The 16862-nt window shown below is 49.4% G+C and overlaps 1 protein-coding gene across 2 annotated transcripts in view; it reads right to left on the bottom strand.

The window, feature by feature from the left end:
* Positions 1–16862, bottom strand: part of PRDM16 (PR/SET domain 16) — a 290701-nt gene that overhangs the window by 48605 nt on the left and 225234 nt on the right. For both annotated transcript variants that reach the window (XM_039564043.1, XM_039564044.1), the window contains exon 4: positions 2245–2379. In XM_039564043.1, coding sequence (XP_039419977.1) covers positions 2245–2379 — 135 coding nt within the window. The remainder of the gene's footprint in view (positions 1–2244; positions 2380–16862) is intronic.

The raw sequence follows: 16862 nt of genomic DNA on the forward strand, positions 1-16862 counted from the left end.
GGAAAAAATCACGGAGTGGTGCAGATTTTGCTGCCAATTTCCTCACTAAAAATCCAGGAAAATTCACAGTGCATTCCTGGGACTGCTCCTGGATTAAAGAAGAACAGAAGGGGACACATACACTCAAAGCACCATCTCCCCATGTTAAAAATGGTCATTTTTTTCCTGAAAAGAAAATTATTTTGATGAAAATTTTGTCCTGGCCCTTATCTCCACCGTGCTGCTTGGTTATTTAGAGGGCAATCATTTATTGCACAAGATTTTCTTTTCTGTGGGTGCTTATGAGCAACCCCAAACCTTTTCCTTCTGCCTGAAGGGCAAAGATCAAACTTTCCTCCTGCTTTGGGGTAGGGAAAAATGAGGCCTCTGGTGAAATAAATGAAGTTAAACCTAGCAGTGCCAGGAGACAGCAGGAGGTAGGAACCAGTACTGCTTAATCACTCTGGAAATGGCTTTGGGATTCACTCTGGGAAGGGTTTGGGATGTCTCCTGAGACCTCTCCCTTTGGGGACCTCTCCCTTTGGAGCTCTCCCTGCTTGGATCCCTCCCCTCTGACCTGCAGGGTTCCCTCAGAAGAATCTCCCCTAAAACGAGCAGCCTGTGGGGCTCAGTGCACAGCAAACAAAGCTGGAAGTCAACACAAATTCAGTTTTCTAAATTTATCCCAGCGGGAAAATGAGGGGATTGATTTTTAAAGACCAGGGCGGCCCTGGCCAGGAAAACACCCAGATGTGAGAGCCCAGCTCAGCTTCAGCTGCTCAGGCTCAGGAAGAACGCGCAACATCCCTCTTTTATTGGCACACAACTCCCAGTGACACCAGCCAACCCAGAAGGAATAAAGTCTGAAGACATTTTGTAGCCTGCAACTTGTCTAACTGCAGTGCCTTTACCATTGTGTGCCACTCTTGCTGTGGGGTTTGGCAGTCTGCTGTTTCCAAGGACAGTTTTCCAAGGACCAGGATGAAAAATTTCAATCTTCAGCCTAGAAATTTTATGTTGAGTCTCCGAGAGCTCAAATGCTCTTGCATTGCTGGGGTTTGTATCCAAAAGGCACCTTGGCCACTTGGGAATTACGAATACACTGAGTTTGAGGAAAGCCCAGAGCAGCTGGAAACACCCTAAAAAGCCCTTCACAGCCCCAAATCTGCCTCCTGTCTGCTGAGCAAGACAATATTTCTCATTTAAGGTCGGTCTGAACAGTAACATCTATTTGGGTTGTACTCGATTGGAGGTTTGCGAAGATCACAGTGTGAATTGCTCATTTTCAATCTGGTTTTGGGTTTAAGCCTTGACGAACTTTGCAAACATCATCAAAATCCTATTAATTCCATATAAACCCCCTCGCAGGGACTGCTTTACCAGCGCTGCTCTAACCTGCCTGGCAGGTTTCAACTTTCTCCTCAGCAGACCCCAAACCCTCTCCCATTCTCACTCTTAAAAGCAGACAACAACTGAATTTCCACCCCGGGATCGCCCTCCCCACCCTCTCTGCCTGCAATTTCCATGCTTCCCATTTCCAGGGCTGGTTTCCAGCTGTCCCAGTGGGGTTTGGTGCCATAAGATGGGTTTCACATGATTTTCTCCACCACCAGAGGAATCAGGGACTGGATCATCAGTCAGGGACTGGATCCTGAGTTTGGGACTGGATCTTGAGTCAGGGACTGGATCCTGAGTCAGGGACTGGATCACAAATCAGGGACAGGATCACCAGTCAGGGACTGGATCCCGAATCAGGGACAGGATCACCAGTCAGGGACAGGATCCCAAATCAGGGACAGGATCCTGAGTCAGGGACAGGATCCTGAATCAGGGACTGGATCACCAGTCAGGGACAGGATCACCAGTCAGGGACTGGATCCCAAATCAGGGACAGGATCCTGAGTCAGGGACTGGATCCTGAGTCAGGGACTGGATCCTGAATCAGGGACTGGATCACAAGTCAGGGACAGGATCCTGAGTCAGGAACTGGATCCTGAGTTTGGGACAGGATCTTGAGTCAGGGACTGGATCACCAGTCAGGGACTGGATCTTGGGTCAGGGACTGGATCACCAATCAGGGACTGGATCACGAATCAGGAACTGCATCCTGAGTCAAGGACAGCACCATAAATCTGGAAGTCTGAGCCCATCCCAGGGCTGATCCACCCCTCCCCTGGATGCTGCCACTGCCCAGCAGCCCCTGCCCAAGCCCCCCCGGCCGTGTTGGGGTGCGAGGGGAGCCCGGCAGCCCTGCAGGGCGGTTACCTGCTCGTTGATGTGGCACACTGCCAGGTTCTGCTCGTCGCAGGAGCACGACACTCGGATGTACTTCAGCCAGTTCCCGGCCCCGCTCTGGCCGCCGTCGCCACAGAACTTCTCAGTGCCCAGGGCATCGGGAATCTGCGGGAGAATGGGACAGGAGAGGGGTCAGCTGGGGCCAGATGGCAGCCACGGAGGGGAGAAAGGGAGGAAAAAAGGTTTGCAGGGCTGAACTCCAAACATGAAAGAGAAAAGAGAAAGGTGGGTGATTTCTATAGTTAATAAAAAGACCTATGACAAGAATAACGTCGGCTCTCAGCTGTTATCTGAAGGTCCTGGCTGGCAGAACCTCCAAAGACACAGAGAGTGATCCATGAGCAAAAGGTTCAGGACTATTCTGGAAAACACAGCTCAAGTAATCAAAGCAGGGAACTCCTCCAAACTGCACTGATTTTAATGACAACGTCCTCTACTGCTCCATCTTCACATCATCTTTTCATCCTTTCCTGCAGGATTGTTTTTAACTACAAACCTTCCAACGAGCTTTCAAGCCAGGTCACTCTCCACAGAGCTGTGAGGTTCTGTTTTAAAGAACTCTCTACCAAGTGCACTACTTTCATTTATCTGAGTACAGCCTGGGAAACACAGCGGCCACGTCTGTGTGGCTGAAGGTGAGATACGACTTGGCTGCTGTGCAAAAGAGGAATCCTTCAAAATAAAACCCCTCAGATACTTAAAAGTCCAGGTGTGAGGGGGGAAAAGGGTTAATTAAGGGGTGGCAGTCCAAAGAAAGTTGCTGGTTTGCCAGGAAGAGACTTTTCCTCTCTTAAGAGTTTGGTGAAGGAACGAGAGGAGATGCTCAGCATTCCAGAACAACCTTTGGGATGACCCAGTTTGTAATTCACTCAAAAAAGCACATTTAAAAAATGACACAGGACATGCCAAAACCAAGGAAAAGCCCTTTGAGTCCCAGCATAGCAAGGCTCTGCTCTGCTCCTAAGTGGGCCTCCCTGCACCAGAAACTCCTTTTTTTCCTTAGATTCAGATTTCCCTCTATCCCGACCAGCCCCTGTGTCAGTGCAAATTACTTCAGTCATCAAAAGCTCTTAACATGCTTTTACCAGCAATTAATTCTCTCAGAATCTCGTGGGACGTGATAATACTTTCCCATCTATTTCAAGACACAGAAAAAAGAAAAAGGTGGGAAAACAAAGGAGAGGAAAAATTAAAGCCCAGCAATGACAGCAACAAGTTGAGCCTAAGGCTGAGCTGAGAAACCTCAGGGGACAGGTCCAGTTCAGACTCTGGCTCCCGGCTCTGAACTCCTGTGAGGACCAGGACCTGCCAGCACCACCAGAGAAGCTCCCAGCGCCCTGCACTGGTCCCAGCAGATATTTCCTGGTCTCATCCCCACCACCAACTCTTCCTTCTGCAGCTCCTTGTCTGACAAAGGGATGAGGGAAAATCCCACCTTTCGTACTGGGCTTCTTTCTTGCTATTCAGAATGTGGTGCTGGGAGTCACTGAAATGCTGCATTTTCTCCCAGAACGTGTTTGGGACAGAACTGGAAGGAGAAACAGCCTGGCTGTGCTCAGTTTCTTCATCCCCTGCCTGGGAACACTCAGGGTCATTCTCTCATCCCTAACTAGACCCTGGCACTTTCTAGACACCCTTGGTCACCTCCTGGCAGCACCAAAGGTCTGAGGTGGGGCATTGATGGCACAGGAAGACAAATCTGTGTTGTTTGGACTTCTGAGGAAAAAAAAACCCAACAATAAAAACCTGTTCTGAACGTGGCTGAAGCAGTGCTGAGTTGAATCAAGCTAAAGTATCAATAACTTCTGATTTATCTCAGGGAGCTCTGGGAACACCGAGGCTGCCTAAAGCTGGTGAGATTAAAGTGCTTCTCTCAGCCTTACTGACCCCAAATTGAGTAGCCCAGCCAAGCCAGCCCCTTGAGTGGGGACACACCCAGACACCAAGTGACTGCAGCTCCCAGGGAAACTGTTTGGAAAACCAAATGAGATGAATCATTGATGCTTAGCTGGTCTGAAGCCTCTGAAGAGTTTGGGCACAGCTTGTAGTGGCTTGAGGAGCACAAACCTCCCAGTGCCATTAATTCCTACAGCAGCAATTGGTGACGTTCAGTGGCCCTGGGAACACAAGATGGCAAATCCAGGACACACAGATAAGATTTTGAATTAACAGCTGTATCTTACAGATGTTCTCTTTCATCTTCTAGGATTGCTTGGGAGGACACTTAGAGACACTGAATGGCCTAGGATGGAAGGGACCTTAAGGACCATTTCGTTCCAACCCCCTGCCCTGGGCAGAGAGCTGGGGGAAAGCCCAGAATTCAGCTCAAATTCATTTTGCAGGGTCCTGCTCGCCAGCTCTGCCTCAGGAGGAGGTTCTGCCGTAGCTCGAAATCACCTGAAACTCTGTGGTTTTATCTGCGTGGGCATTAAAACCCAAGCTGGGGGTGTGAAATCTGACAGATCAAAACGAGAGAAAGAGAGGTGCTATGAGAGCCTGAGAAGCTGAGCTGCTGTTCTCACCCACACTCACTGCCCTCCACAAACAGAATGCGCCCCCAGGGCCCAAAGCCCAGCAATGGGGTCCCTGCACCCAGCCCTCCCTCATCCCTCTGCTGCCATCGAGCAGGACCCTTTGAAAATGCAATAAGCGGGGTGATCAGCTGGTCTCAGGGTGCTGCAGGACCAGTTCCAGAGCCAGGGGAGCTCCTGGGCCAGCTCAGCCCTCTGTGGCCAACACCTCTAATTAAAGACCAGGTTCACACGCTCGCACTCTTCGCTGATGGTCTCTATCAAAGTTATTTCACAGCTCAAAAGCACCGAGGAACACAGCAGCAATCACCCAGCGCTATCTGCAGTATCTGCTCGCTCTTCTGTCCAACGTTCACACACAGAATAATATTTTAAGTCTCTCTTTCACCCCCCAACCTGAGAAAGCTCTGGAAAAACAAACTGAAACCTTTTACCACATCTTCTTCCAGTTCAGACCAGAAGGAAATCAGAAATTTCCTCTGGCGAAATTCTGCAAACCAGCTGTTTACGAGTCTTTATCAGTGACCAAAAAAAAAAAAAAGAAAAAAACAACCCAAAAAACCATTTTCACTTTGAAAACACTCCTGGGATGCTCACACAGCACTGGGTTTTCTGTGTTCTTTGGAAGAGCCAGGAGATAACCTGTGCTCTAGGACAGGTAGAGAAGGAAAATGGGTGCAAAAAGTATTGGCTACGGGCAAATTAAAGATCCCAGATGGAAGCACAGAGGGATTCACCCCACTCCTGGAAGGCTCAGCTCCCCACAGCCACCCACCTGGGGATGCTCTCACCACAGCAGGCATCTCCAGCTCTATTAAATCTGTTTATTCACAGTTAAAACCAGAACAAAGTCCCTCCCTAGCCAGGATTCAGCAGCAACTTTAACCATAAAACCATCCATCCCTGTTTTCCCAGGCAGGTAAAGGCTGACAGCAGATATTTAGCACCAACAGCAAAAAAACCCCCCAGAGATGCCACAGAAAGACAAAAGCCAACAGAAAATGATGTGTAATTATTAGCAGGACTCTGACTTGCTGGAGCTGACTTGGAATTTCTGCCTGTGCTCTGTGCTCAGGCTGGCTCTGTATCAGTGGAGAAGTCTCTCCCGAGGGTAATTTGGCTTAAAAGAAGTTGTCAGAGGGAAAGGAGAGGTGAAAAAAAAGGTGGGAAGATATGGGAGAGGAGAAAACAAAATAAAATCAATTTATAATTAGTAATTGGTGCTGGTTTTGCAAGTCTGTGACCATCACGGGCTGCTGTTGCAGGCAGGTTTGGGGAATGCACTTCACCTCCTTGATCCCTTTGGCTCTGAGGCACAGCATCCCTGCCCCACGGAGCTGGGCTCCCTGCGGGAACACGTTTTGTCCTTTTTATTCTGTCCCCAAGTTAAACCCCAGCAGTCTGGGACAGCCCCTGCTCTGGAGATGTGCTGGAAAAGCAGACTTTCCTCTGGCCTGCAGCCTGCGGACATGCTCAGAAAGTTAATTATTGTGGGAGCACTTCCTCTGGCCACTCTTCCCTTTCATCCCTCCCACCCCATCACGGATTTCTCCCTGCTTTTCTTTTCATCACTGAACACGCCAAAACTTCAGTTCATCTTCTCTCCCTCTGCTGCAGATGGTGAGTTCAGTCTTTATTTATTAACCCACGGCACCTCCCAGCACTTTTGTCTTCAAATCCAACAGCTCATCTAAGAATTCCCAAATCCCCTTCCCCTCCCTGCCAGTAACAGTGCCATGATTTCGTCTCGTGGAGCCCTTCCCTGACTCTCACAGGTCGTTCACAGAACTCTCCTTGCTCTGAAGTCCCCCATCCTCCTCCTCTCCAATCTATCCCCTCCAAACAAATGCACCTTCATGTTCCCTGGGATTACAGGGCTTTGACTGAGACACGGATTTGGGATGCAGAGCCAGAGCTCCGGCTGTGGCTGCGGTTCAGACCCATCCCCAGCCAGCCAAAAGGAAATTGTTGTCATGTTCCAGGGCTCACTTTGCAGCTTCATCTGCCGTCTGCCGAGCAGAGCTCGGGCTTTGGATCCAAAAAGCTCCTTGATCTCGCAGAGGCTCCGCTCCGTAATTTATGAACATCAGAAATGCTGAGTTATGGGGCAGAAGTTATGGAAAAATCCTCTCGAACGTTTACAATTTTTTTTGCACATCATTTGAGGTTTCCTGCCCCTCTAATTTGTGGGCTCTCTGTTGGGTTGTTTCTTTCACGTTTTAATGGGCAGCGTCCAAGGTTTGGCCCCGGCCGAGGTGTGCCGGGGGGCTGGAATGCCTGCGGATCTGTCGTCAGTTGGCTTAATGGATTCCTAGTGTGCATGGAGAAACGGAGCAACCAGGAGTTTGCCATCACTGACCCAGCGTCCTGTTGCTATAACATCCCTCCCCAGAAGCCCAGAGTGTAATAAACTTTCTCATCCCATGGTCGCAGGATCTGCCTCTGACAGCTTGGCTGATGTGCGCATTTTATTTGGCAGGAGTCAGAGATTTTTGCCTTTTTTTTCCCCCCCTTTTTTTGCTTTAATGACCCACGAGCTGATTTAGAGCAATAAACTGTTGCCATGAAGTTTTGTTGTGTTTCTTTTAAATAAAGGGGAGGGAGGGACTGCTGCAATTTATGACTTTCAGAAGTAACTGAAACAGAAAGTCCATTCTTGCCATGAAATGAAGAGAAAAAGACTTCATCCAGAGAAACACCTCTGTCAATGTGTAGACACGCAGCCTAGATGAACTCATAAATTCAGCACTCTGCCTGCAATTAAGCAGGCTTCCTGGTGACTTGACAAAGAGTTAATGAGAAACGTGTCAGACAAAAACAGGTCATAGCTCTGGAAAGCGCTGGGAAGAGCAGCTGAGCCAAACCCAAGTTGTCTGCTCAGGGCCACAGGAAAAGCTCGGAGTGTGCTCAGGGAGAGCTACTTTGAGTGATGTACAGTCAGCTTCTTGTCCGAATGGAAGGTCCTGGAAGGAGCTCCCAGCCCCAAACCCACCAGATAAAGAGAGAAGAGGCTGCAGAGCTCCCACCACCACCCTGCGTGAGATGGTCACACCCTCATCCTCAGCGTGACCCCAGGGACCTGGGCAGTGCAGGGGGTCAAGGCTCAAGTTCTAAGGGCTGGGAAATGGCTGCAGGATCACAGAGCTCAGTTCATCTCCCTGGCTCTCTGAGCAGGCTCCTGTCCTCAGGAGTCTCCTCACCATTCCTGTCCCATCCCCTCTGGAAACCTTCGGGTTTCCACCAGCTCTGGACAGAACCCCAGCATATCCCAACACTGGGAATGCTCAGAGGGGAGGAAAACAAATCTTTCTGGTTCTCCTCCTATCAAACAAGCACGTTTCTGCTTCTTCCAAACTGAGCCAGGGCCGGGAGAACCACGAATGTGAGGAAACCCAGCTGGATTGCACGGGGCCAGCGGGATCGGGGAGGCCTGGCAGAGAATGCTGAGCCCAGTGACACAGCTGAGTTTGGTGACAGCGCCAAGCCTGGTGGCACTGCTGAACCCAATGACACTGTGGAGCCTGGTGACATGGCTGAGTTTGGTGACTGCTGAACCTGGTCACACTGCTGAGTTTGGTGACACTGCTGAGTTGGGTGACACTACTGAGTTTGGTGACTCTGCTGAGTTGGGTGACACTGCTGAGTTTGGTGACACTGCCGAGTTGGGTGACACTGCTGAGTTGGGTGACACTGCCGAGTTTGGTGACACTGTTGAATTTGGTGACACTGCCGAGTTGGGTGACACTGCCAAGTTTGGTGACACTGCTGAGTTGGGTGACACTGCTGAGTTGGGTGACACTGCCGAGTTTGGTGACACTGTTGAGTTTGGTGACATGGCTGAGTTGGGTGACACTGCTGAGCTGGGTGACACTGCCGAGTTTGGTGACACTGTTGAGTTGGGTGACACTGCCGAGTTTGGTGACACTGCCAAGTTTGGTGACACTGCTGAGTTGGGTGACACTGCTGAGCTGGGTGACTCTGCAGAGCCCAGTGACAGTGCTGAGTTTGCTGACCCTGCCGACTTTGGTGACAGTGCTGAGCTTGGTGACACTGCCAGTCCTGGTCACACTGCTGAGCTTGGTGACACTGCCAGTCCTGGTGGCACTGCTGAGCTTGGTGACACTGCCAGTCCTGGTGGCACTGCTGAGTTTGGTGCCACTGCAGAGCCCGGAGCCGCTGCTGGCTCGTGGGAGGCAGAGCGCTGCTACAGCCAATGGGAGAGAGGCTGATTCAGGTTTTTCAAAGGCTGGATGTTTTTGAACTTTCACTCCCACCCAAGCCACACGTCTGGAGTGGGAATTTTCCACTGGTGTGTGCATTTCTGAGCTGCTGCTGGGCTGCTGCATCCTCTGGCTTCATGAAGGGTCTGGAGGAAAAGCATCCCAGGGAAGGCTGGTCCTGGGACATAGTTCTGTCACAAGAAATAACCTTCTCATTCTTTTTTCCCACCACATCTAAAGCACACGAGGAATCACATGAAAAAAGGCTGTTTTCTCCCAAAAGTCCCTGTCCAGGTTCCAAGCAGAGGAGCCTGGATGGCTCACACGAGCTTGGGAAGCGAGGCTGGATTTCTGGAGAGCGTTTGAATCCAGCGGAGCCTTTTGAAGGGCTGCCCACTGTTAACTACTCCTTTCTCCCACACCAGCACAGTGAGTATTTCCCAAGTGTCTGCTCTGCATCAGGATAAAAAGGTCTGGAAAAAGCTGCAGCGTCACTGCTGTGTCCTTCAGGCACCGCAGATTCGCTCCAGCTGAAGGAACATCAGACCTGACCCTACACTCAAAGCCTCAGGAAGAGGCAGCAAGAATCACACAGGACATCATTTACATTAAATTTACATTTACACTCATGAAATACAATCTCCAGGAAAGCATCTCCTGCTCTCCACAGCAGAGAGGCACCATGGATACGCGGCAGAGCAATGGGGCAAAGAGGGGAAGCCAAGAAATCTTGAGAAAAATCCACCCTGGCTCTGCTTTCCCTCCCCTGTCCCTGTAACTCCTTGTACTCCCATGCTGGAGGTGCAGTTTTGCTACTCAGAAGACACCCTGAGTAGCACGGGATGTCACAGAAGGTGCTGCCAGCGCCGATTCCTGTCGATGCATGAAAGCAATCCCACCGCTTTCCTCCTCTCTGAGGGCAATCAGCTCCACTTGCACAGCAACATCTCATCACCACACAGAAAAACACCGAGTAAAGATGTCAAAACAGAAGACGACTTCCAAGCTGATGGCAGGCATTTATCTCAACAAAAGCTCATTTTTCACCAGTAACGTAATTCATACCACACTGATTTAAATTAAACAGTAAACCATAAAAAACCGTGCTCGAATCAAGTCCCAGGGCTGCCTCAGATATTGTACACACGAGGCAAGGAAGGGATTTTGAGTTCTTTGTAATATACACAGACAAAGGCTTTGAAGTTTTCCTCTGCACCGAAAGAGTTCAGGACATCCCGCTTTTGTATCCTACAGCACTTCGGCTCATCCCAAAAGAATTGTAATTGTAAAGTTCTAAAAGCTAAATAGATGAGAAAAAATGGGAACTTGGGAGAAATCTTCCTCTGATAAACAAAAGACAGAGGCTGTCACAGGCAGGGGAGGGTTTGGAGTCTCAGGACATTTCAGTGCATTAGGGAGAGGGAGCAGCAGCACGAGGTGCAGCAGTGCCGAGCTCCCAGGCCTGCTCCAAGGGGTTAAAACAGACAAAAATCACTTGTATCCCAGAGCTTTTGTGGTGATCCAAAACGCTTTAGGGTCTGATTCCTCTGCTGCTATTTCCAAAGAAAGATGTGGGCTAAAATGGCTCCCTAATGAGCGGGTGCCAATTAGCCCAGGGGGAGGAAGAGCAGGGCAGCTCTCCTGGCAGAAGGGAGTGGGCACAGAAGCTGAACAGAACTTTATTGTATGAAGATGGGAACATTTTCCGAGGGTAATTTCTCCAAGAGTCCTCTCAGCACTGAGGCACAGCTGCTTCCCTTATCCCTACCCAAAAGGTGCTTCTGACACAAGGAAAACACAGCCAACCTTAACAATAAATTCTGATCAGCTTCTTGAGGTGCATCCCGGGAGTTCCACTGGATCAGGACGGACAGAGGGAGCTGCTGCTTGCTTTAAATCATTTCTTATTACTCCAGCCTGGGTTTAGTAACATTTTGGGAACGGAGCTGTGGAACACCACGAATGTGGAGGCCTCTCCGGAGTGATTTATGGGCAGCACTCAGTGCCAAACCCATCTGCTGCATTTCACACTCTGGCCAAAAAAGTAGCAGAGCCTTCAACTGCCCATTCCTGGTGCTGACATCAGCTCCAGAACACCAGCCTGGCAAAGGTCACAGCAGGAGAAAACCCCCAGGAAATGACATTGTCTTATGGCCTCTTCTGAGCCTCCTACTTGGGAAGAATCCGGAATCCTGGCAAATCTGCTCCCTTCCCCTGCAAACGCTCTGGGATTACACTGGGTCATTAAAAATACGTGAAACAATTTCCGACAACAGTTACCCAGGTGCCCCAGCAAGAGGTGAATGAATTCAGAGAGCTGAGGGGCTTCAAATAGCCCCCACTTTTCCTTTAATTAATAGATTTTGGGGATATATGGCCCAAGTTCAGGTAACAGGGGGACACAGATAAGGAAGCCCGTGCCCTGTGGTGTATTTGATGGACACATCTGGGTGTTTCACTCCTGAAAACTAAGAGTGTTATTCTTAAAGCTCGATACTGGGAGTTACCCTGCAGCCTGGTTCTGATGGTTGGGCCATGTTTGGACACCTCAGCACAGCACAAATCAAACTTTCTCTTGGGGAATGAAAGTTACTGGGAATCAGAAGTGCAGGGAACTGAAGTTACTGGCAAGGTACGCTTTAAGCAGTGCAACAACACCAAGGTGTCAAATGTCTGGAGAGGCTGGAAAGGATGTGAGCTTTTATTCCATGTGTGACCAGTGCCAGCTGCACCCACGCAACAAAAACCACCGTGTTGGTCTCACTTCTGTCTTCTCACAGAGCTTCTGCACCCTGTCTTTGGTGCTGCTCAAACAAGGACTGATGGGTACCACCACACAACAGCGAGACACAACCACGGAAAGAAGGGAATCACCATCAAAAAGCTGCCAGAGGTGTGGTTCAGAGTGGCAAGGCAAGCCCTGAGACACACAGGTATCACACTCTGCTAGCACTGAATTTAGAAGGTTAATAGAGGATGGGACCAGAGAGTTTAAAGGGCTTCTACCCAAGCTGAGAGCACTTTTTCTTTAGCACCTGCTTGACTTCTTTTGTCTTCTCTTGTGGTCTTGTCTCTCCTAGGACTAGCCTTGGAAGAGACCCAAAGCTGTGGCTGTTGGTCCTCATACCTCTTTAGAGGCATAATTAATTAACTTGGGTTTTAGGCTAGCTAAAGCCACCACAGCTTTGACTGAGTTCTTGCCCTGAGGCTCCTGGCCGGTTCGGTCAAAGAGCTCTCGATCCTGGTGCCCGGGCTTTTTCTAATCTTATTTTACAATTTTATTTTTGTACTGTTCCTGATTAAATCTTTGTTAAATAAATTACCTTTTTATGGTAATTTCAAGAGTTGTTGGTTTTTTTATAACAGGAATCACCATCAAAAAGCTGCCAGAGGTGTGGTTCAGAGTGGCAAGGCAAGCGGTGAGACACACAGGTATCACACTCTGCTAGCACTAAATCTAGAAGGTTAACAGAGGATGATTATCCCTCCTTCCTTTCTCCATCAGCATGGATAACCACAACCCAGCAATCCAGGACCACTCACCTGAATGTGTCCACCTCTCCTCACGTTGGCTTGAAAAGCCTTCAATTTACAGGCCCAAGGGGCGCGTGCTCCCATGGTTTAACCATGACCTGACACTTTCAGAACAGAGATTTACCAAAAAAAAAAAAAAAAGAGGAAAAAAAACCCCCAAACCCCACAAAGCAGCCCCAGCAGGGCTGTGCCTTCCCCCACAAGCACAGCTGCACCCCGGCTGCCCTGACACAGGAAACCCCCCCAAAGGGCCGTGCTGGGACGGGGAAGCCGAGTCCTCGTAACCTTTCTTATCAGCAGTGGGGCCGGCAGCTGCTTGGCAGCCCCGTTCTCGTGCTCTTTAGGTGTGAAATAGATGAGTTTGTGAGCTGGGCTGGAACTGAGAAAGAGAATGAGAGGATATTTGAGGTTCCCCTGCCGGCAGCGGATTGGAAACAGCAGCAGCAGCCCCCTCTTTGAGGAGCTCGGAAAACAAAGCAGCCCAAGAGAGATTTCCTCTCGCCACACTCCCAATGTGCTGCTCACCCCTCAGAGAGCTGAGATGTGTGATCTCTTTAGGGTGATGTTTACCAAAAACATGACCCAGAGAAGGTGCTAAATGAGGCACCGAGGCCTGTGGGCCTGTCCCAGACTCCCACCACTGCCCTACGTCATGCACGAGAGCTGCCTGCTGGTTTATCTTATAAATATCATCAAACGTGAGGGCAAGAGGCCTTCCCAGCACAAAGGCAGGGCTGAGCCTTCCTGAGAGGAATTTCGGGGATGCTCAGGCAGTGTGGGCAGGGCAGGAGGGGCTCAGAGGATCAACCATCAGCTGCTGCCCTTGCCTTGGGCTGCTGGAAGGACAACAAGGACCTGGGATGAGGGAGTTGTTCCAAAGTTAAGAATTCCCTCTGCTGTGGGTTTGTGAAGCATCCAGGATTATCCCAGCCCTTTGCCTTTGGATGTTGGCTGAAGAGTGAGAGCAAGGCAGATCCTCAGGGCGCTTCCAGAGAATCTGCTCCAGGGCTGGTTTGCCTCCTGAGGGACGTGAAGATTATTCATATGATCAAAATCTTGAGCAAGAACTTCTTCAGTTTGTTGCTGTTACACACAGTTTGTTTTCAATGTGAGCACCACTGAAACCAGAACTGGTGACACCAGGGTGGACATTTTGCCTCAAGTTTGCTTCTACATGAGAAAAGAAGGTTTTGGAGTCAGTTCCCACCTAAAGATATAAAAGTCTTTTACAGAAGGGGAGTTCTCCCCCCCAGCCCGACAGCTGCCTGTGGTTTTAGCAGCAATCTCACTCTCAGACACACAAAGAAAATGTGCAAAGTGTTCTGCCCTCAGATTTATGCAGTGAGTATGATTCTTTCCCCCCCAACACAGTGACTCATACTTCTAAAGAAATTCTAGGGTGCTCATTTCCCACCAAAATCTCAGACCTAATAATTTTCTGCCCATTGGTTGGTGAGACATCCATGAGAGGTTCACAAAGCTTCAAACCAAACCTTGTTCCTCCTTTCCAAATTATGACAAGGAGGGACTGATTAAATGATTTCCCCCTGCAGCTCTGACCCCTCTGCAGCTGAAAGCAAAGCAGTATCTTGTCTGACATCACCAAAACAGCTGAAATCTCAGCCTTAAGGAAGTACAAGGGTAAAACTGCACGGTCCCAAGTGCCCCCAGGGTGAACTTTACCCCAAGCCAATTCACCTACTTATGAAATGATACATCCCAGGGAATTGATTCTAATGATAAATCTGGCCTTTAAATGTGCTGAGAAACAACATTTCAAAATCTCCAGCTCGGGTCTGATCCCATCTCTGGGTCAAAAGACAGCTCCGCAGAGTGGTGGTGTCGAGGTAAGGGCTCAGCTGGAGCCACAGGAGAGCGTAGAGTGAGAGGGACCCCGATGCCTCTGCTCAGGTTGTTTTAGTGAGGCAATGCCAGCACATCTGGTTCTCTGACAGCAGGGCTCAAAACAAACCTGATCTGACACTCCAGATAGCTCACACTGCCCCAGCAGGGGCAGGTTTGAGTTAGGGAGATGCTGATAAGCTCCACACAGAATTCCTTATCTTCCATGGACACCTGTGCCCAGCCCGAGACACAGCACCCAGCAGCTCCAGCCAGCACTCTGCCCCCTGATCCACGTCCTGACCTGGCAGGAGAAGACCTCTGCTCCTTTTAATTCAGGCTGTTTTGAAGCCAAGTGGGAAGGACAAAAAATATACCAGCATCTGCCTTTGGAGCTAATTTCTCACCTCTCAGAAAGCCAGACTTCCACCCAAAGGTGGAGCTGGGGATGGCAAATATTTGCTTTATACATCAGGATTCCCTGGGCAGGAAAAGGGAACCCTCCTCCTTCCTGGGGCACTCTGGTCTTTAAGGTCCTGTCTAACCCAAACCAATCCAGGGTTATTTTCTCAGTCAACTCTCAGTTACAATAAATGTAAGGGTGGTTTTGTTTCTTCAAACCAAATACTCTTGGGAAAAAATCAGACCTGAGGTATTTAGAAGGTTCACCTGATAATAATCTCAAAGACTTCCTCCTCAACAGATGAAAACACTTTTTTTTTGGTGACAGATTTCTTCTTATTTTGAAGTTTAAAATCCTCAGTTACAGAACACAAGACTTAAGAAATCCCTTTCAACCCCACTAAAAAGCATTAATTTAATGCTAAGTAGAAATTATCACATTTTTAAGCAGTGCTTCAGCATCCGAAACAAACCAACGTGGTGAGGACATTATTGTCCCCATTCCCTTCACAAAGACTCACACAAAAGTTGAAGCAACTGCCCAAGCCTTGAAATGCTGCTGAAACAGTTTCTTGTGCTCTAATCCTGCAGCTTTTCAACCAATCCATGGAATAAATGATTGCTGCCTGTATCTGGCAGCCCTGGGAGTTCCCCGAGGATGAACATAAATTCAATTATACCAAATTAAATGGGAACATACATAAGCCACGTAACATTTTAATTGGGGGTGATTCTTCACTTTTTTTGGAAGAACTCTACAATAGCTGAGTCCACAAAGATGATAGACACATCTGCTTTCTCCCTGCAGCTGCCTGCTTTTACTAATTACCCTGCAGAGATATATTTATATTGATGTAGTCAGTGTGTGAACAAAACCTCATGGACAAAACATGGTTTAATTAAAGGAGGAAAACGTGGTTTACGGGTGCTGAGAAAATCTGGTCTTTAGAGTCAGTAAAAGTTTCATAAGCGATTAGATAAAAATAAATCCTAGGGAAACATTTGCACCAAACATGTCTTTAAATAGCATAAAAAGAATTCCTGACTCCATAATCCATTGGCTGCACCTGGGGGTGAGTTCAGACAACTCCAGCTCTCTCGTTCTCTTTTCCCTTGCTCTGATTAACAAATCTGCCTCTGCTGCCCCAAGCTGCTCCCTCCCTGCGCTCCTGTGTCAGTGTCAACCTCCCAAAATTAGGCAAAGGCAGGACCAAGCTATGCCCTGTCCCACTCTGCCTCGTGATGCCCAGCAGCAGCACAGTCACTGCTGGACTGGGGAAGGAGTGAACAGGAGCAGAGGCTCTGCCAGAGCTTTTCCCTGCCTGTTTCAAGAGCCGAAAGAAGACTCTGCCTGTAAACGACCCAGAAATGTTGGCAAACCGCTTTGCAACGCCGCCGCTGGTGGCACTCAGGTGTGTACCAAGCACACCTGGCTGTGCCAGCGCGGGCCGCGCTCTGTGTCCAGCAGCAGACACCGAACGCGGTGCTGAAGGGAAGAGTTTCACCCCGTCCCTGCCCCGGGGAGGCAGAGAACAAGGCAGGGGAACCCGGAGCAGCGGGAGGGCCCCCGGAGCTCCCCCGCCCCGGCACAACGCGCTCTTTGTGGCCGACGATGCTCCTGCGAGAGACGCTGCCTCAGCCCAAAGCCCGGCCAGAGATGGAGATCTCACACGCTAATAAATAAAAATAAATATCTGACCTCAAGTAAAAGATCCTTCGTTTGACACTCCTGATCATTTTTTATACTTCAAGCTCAGTTTTTACTGGACGGGATCCAGCCATCCTATGGAAATGGAACAGTCTTTTTCTTTAGGTGAACAAAAGTCCTTTTCTAGTCCTGAGGGCCGGCGAGTTTATCCAAATATTCTCAGTTTACTACTAGCCGCTCTTGGAGCCGATACACTCAGTACAAGCACACTTTGTATCTGCGGGCAGCGCCAGGACAGGGCTCAGCTCAGGGGCCACGGACTGCCCCGCGGAGCCCCTGCCCTCCTCATCCTCCCCCTCTTCCTCCTCATCCTCCTCATCCCCCCCCTTGTGGTCTTTATCCTCCCCCTCG

Source organism: Corvus cornix, chromosome 21 (genome assembly GCF_000738735.6).
Source record: "Corvus cornix cornix isolate S_Up_H32 chromosome 21, ASM73873v5, whole genome shotgun sequence".
NCBI classification, from domain to species: Eukaryota; Metazoa; Chordata; class Aves; order Passeriformes; family Corvidae; genus Corvus; species Corvus cornix.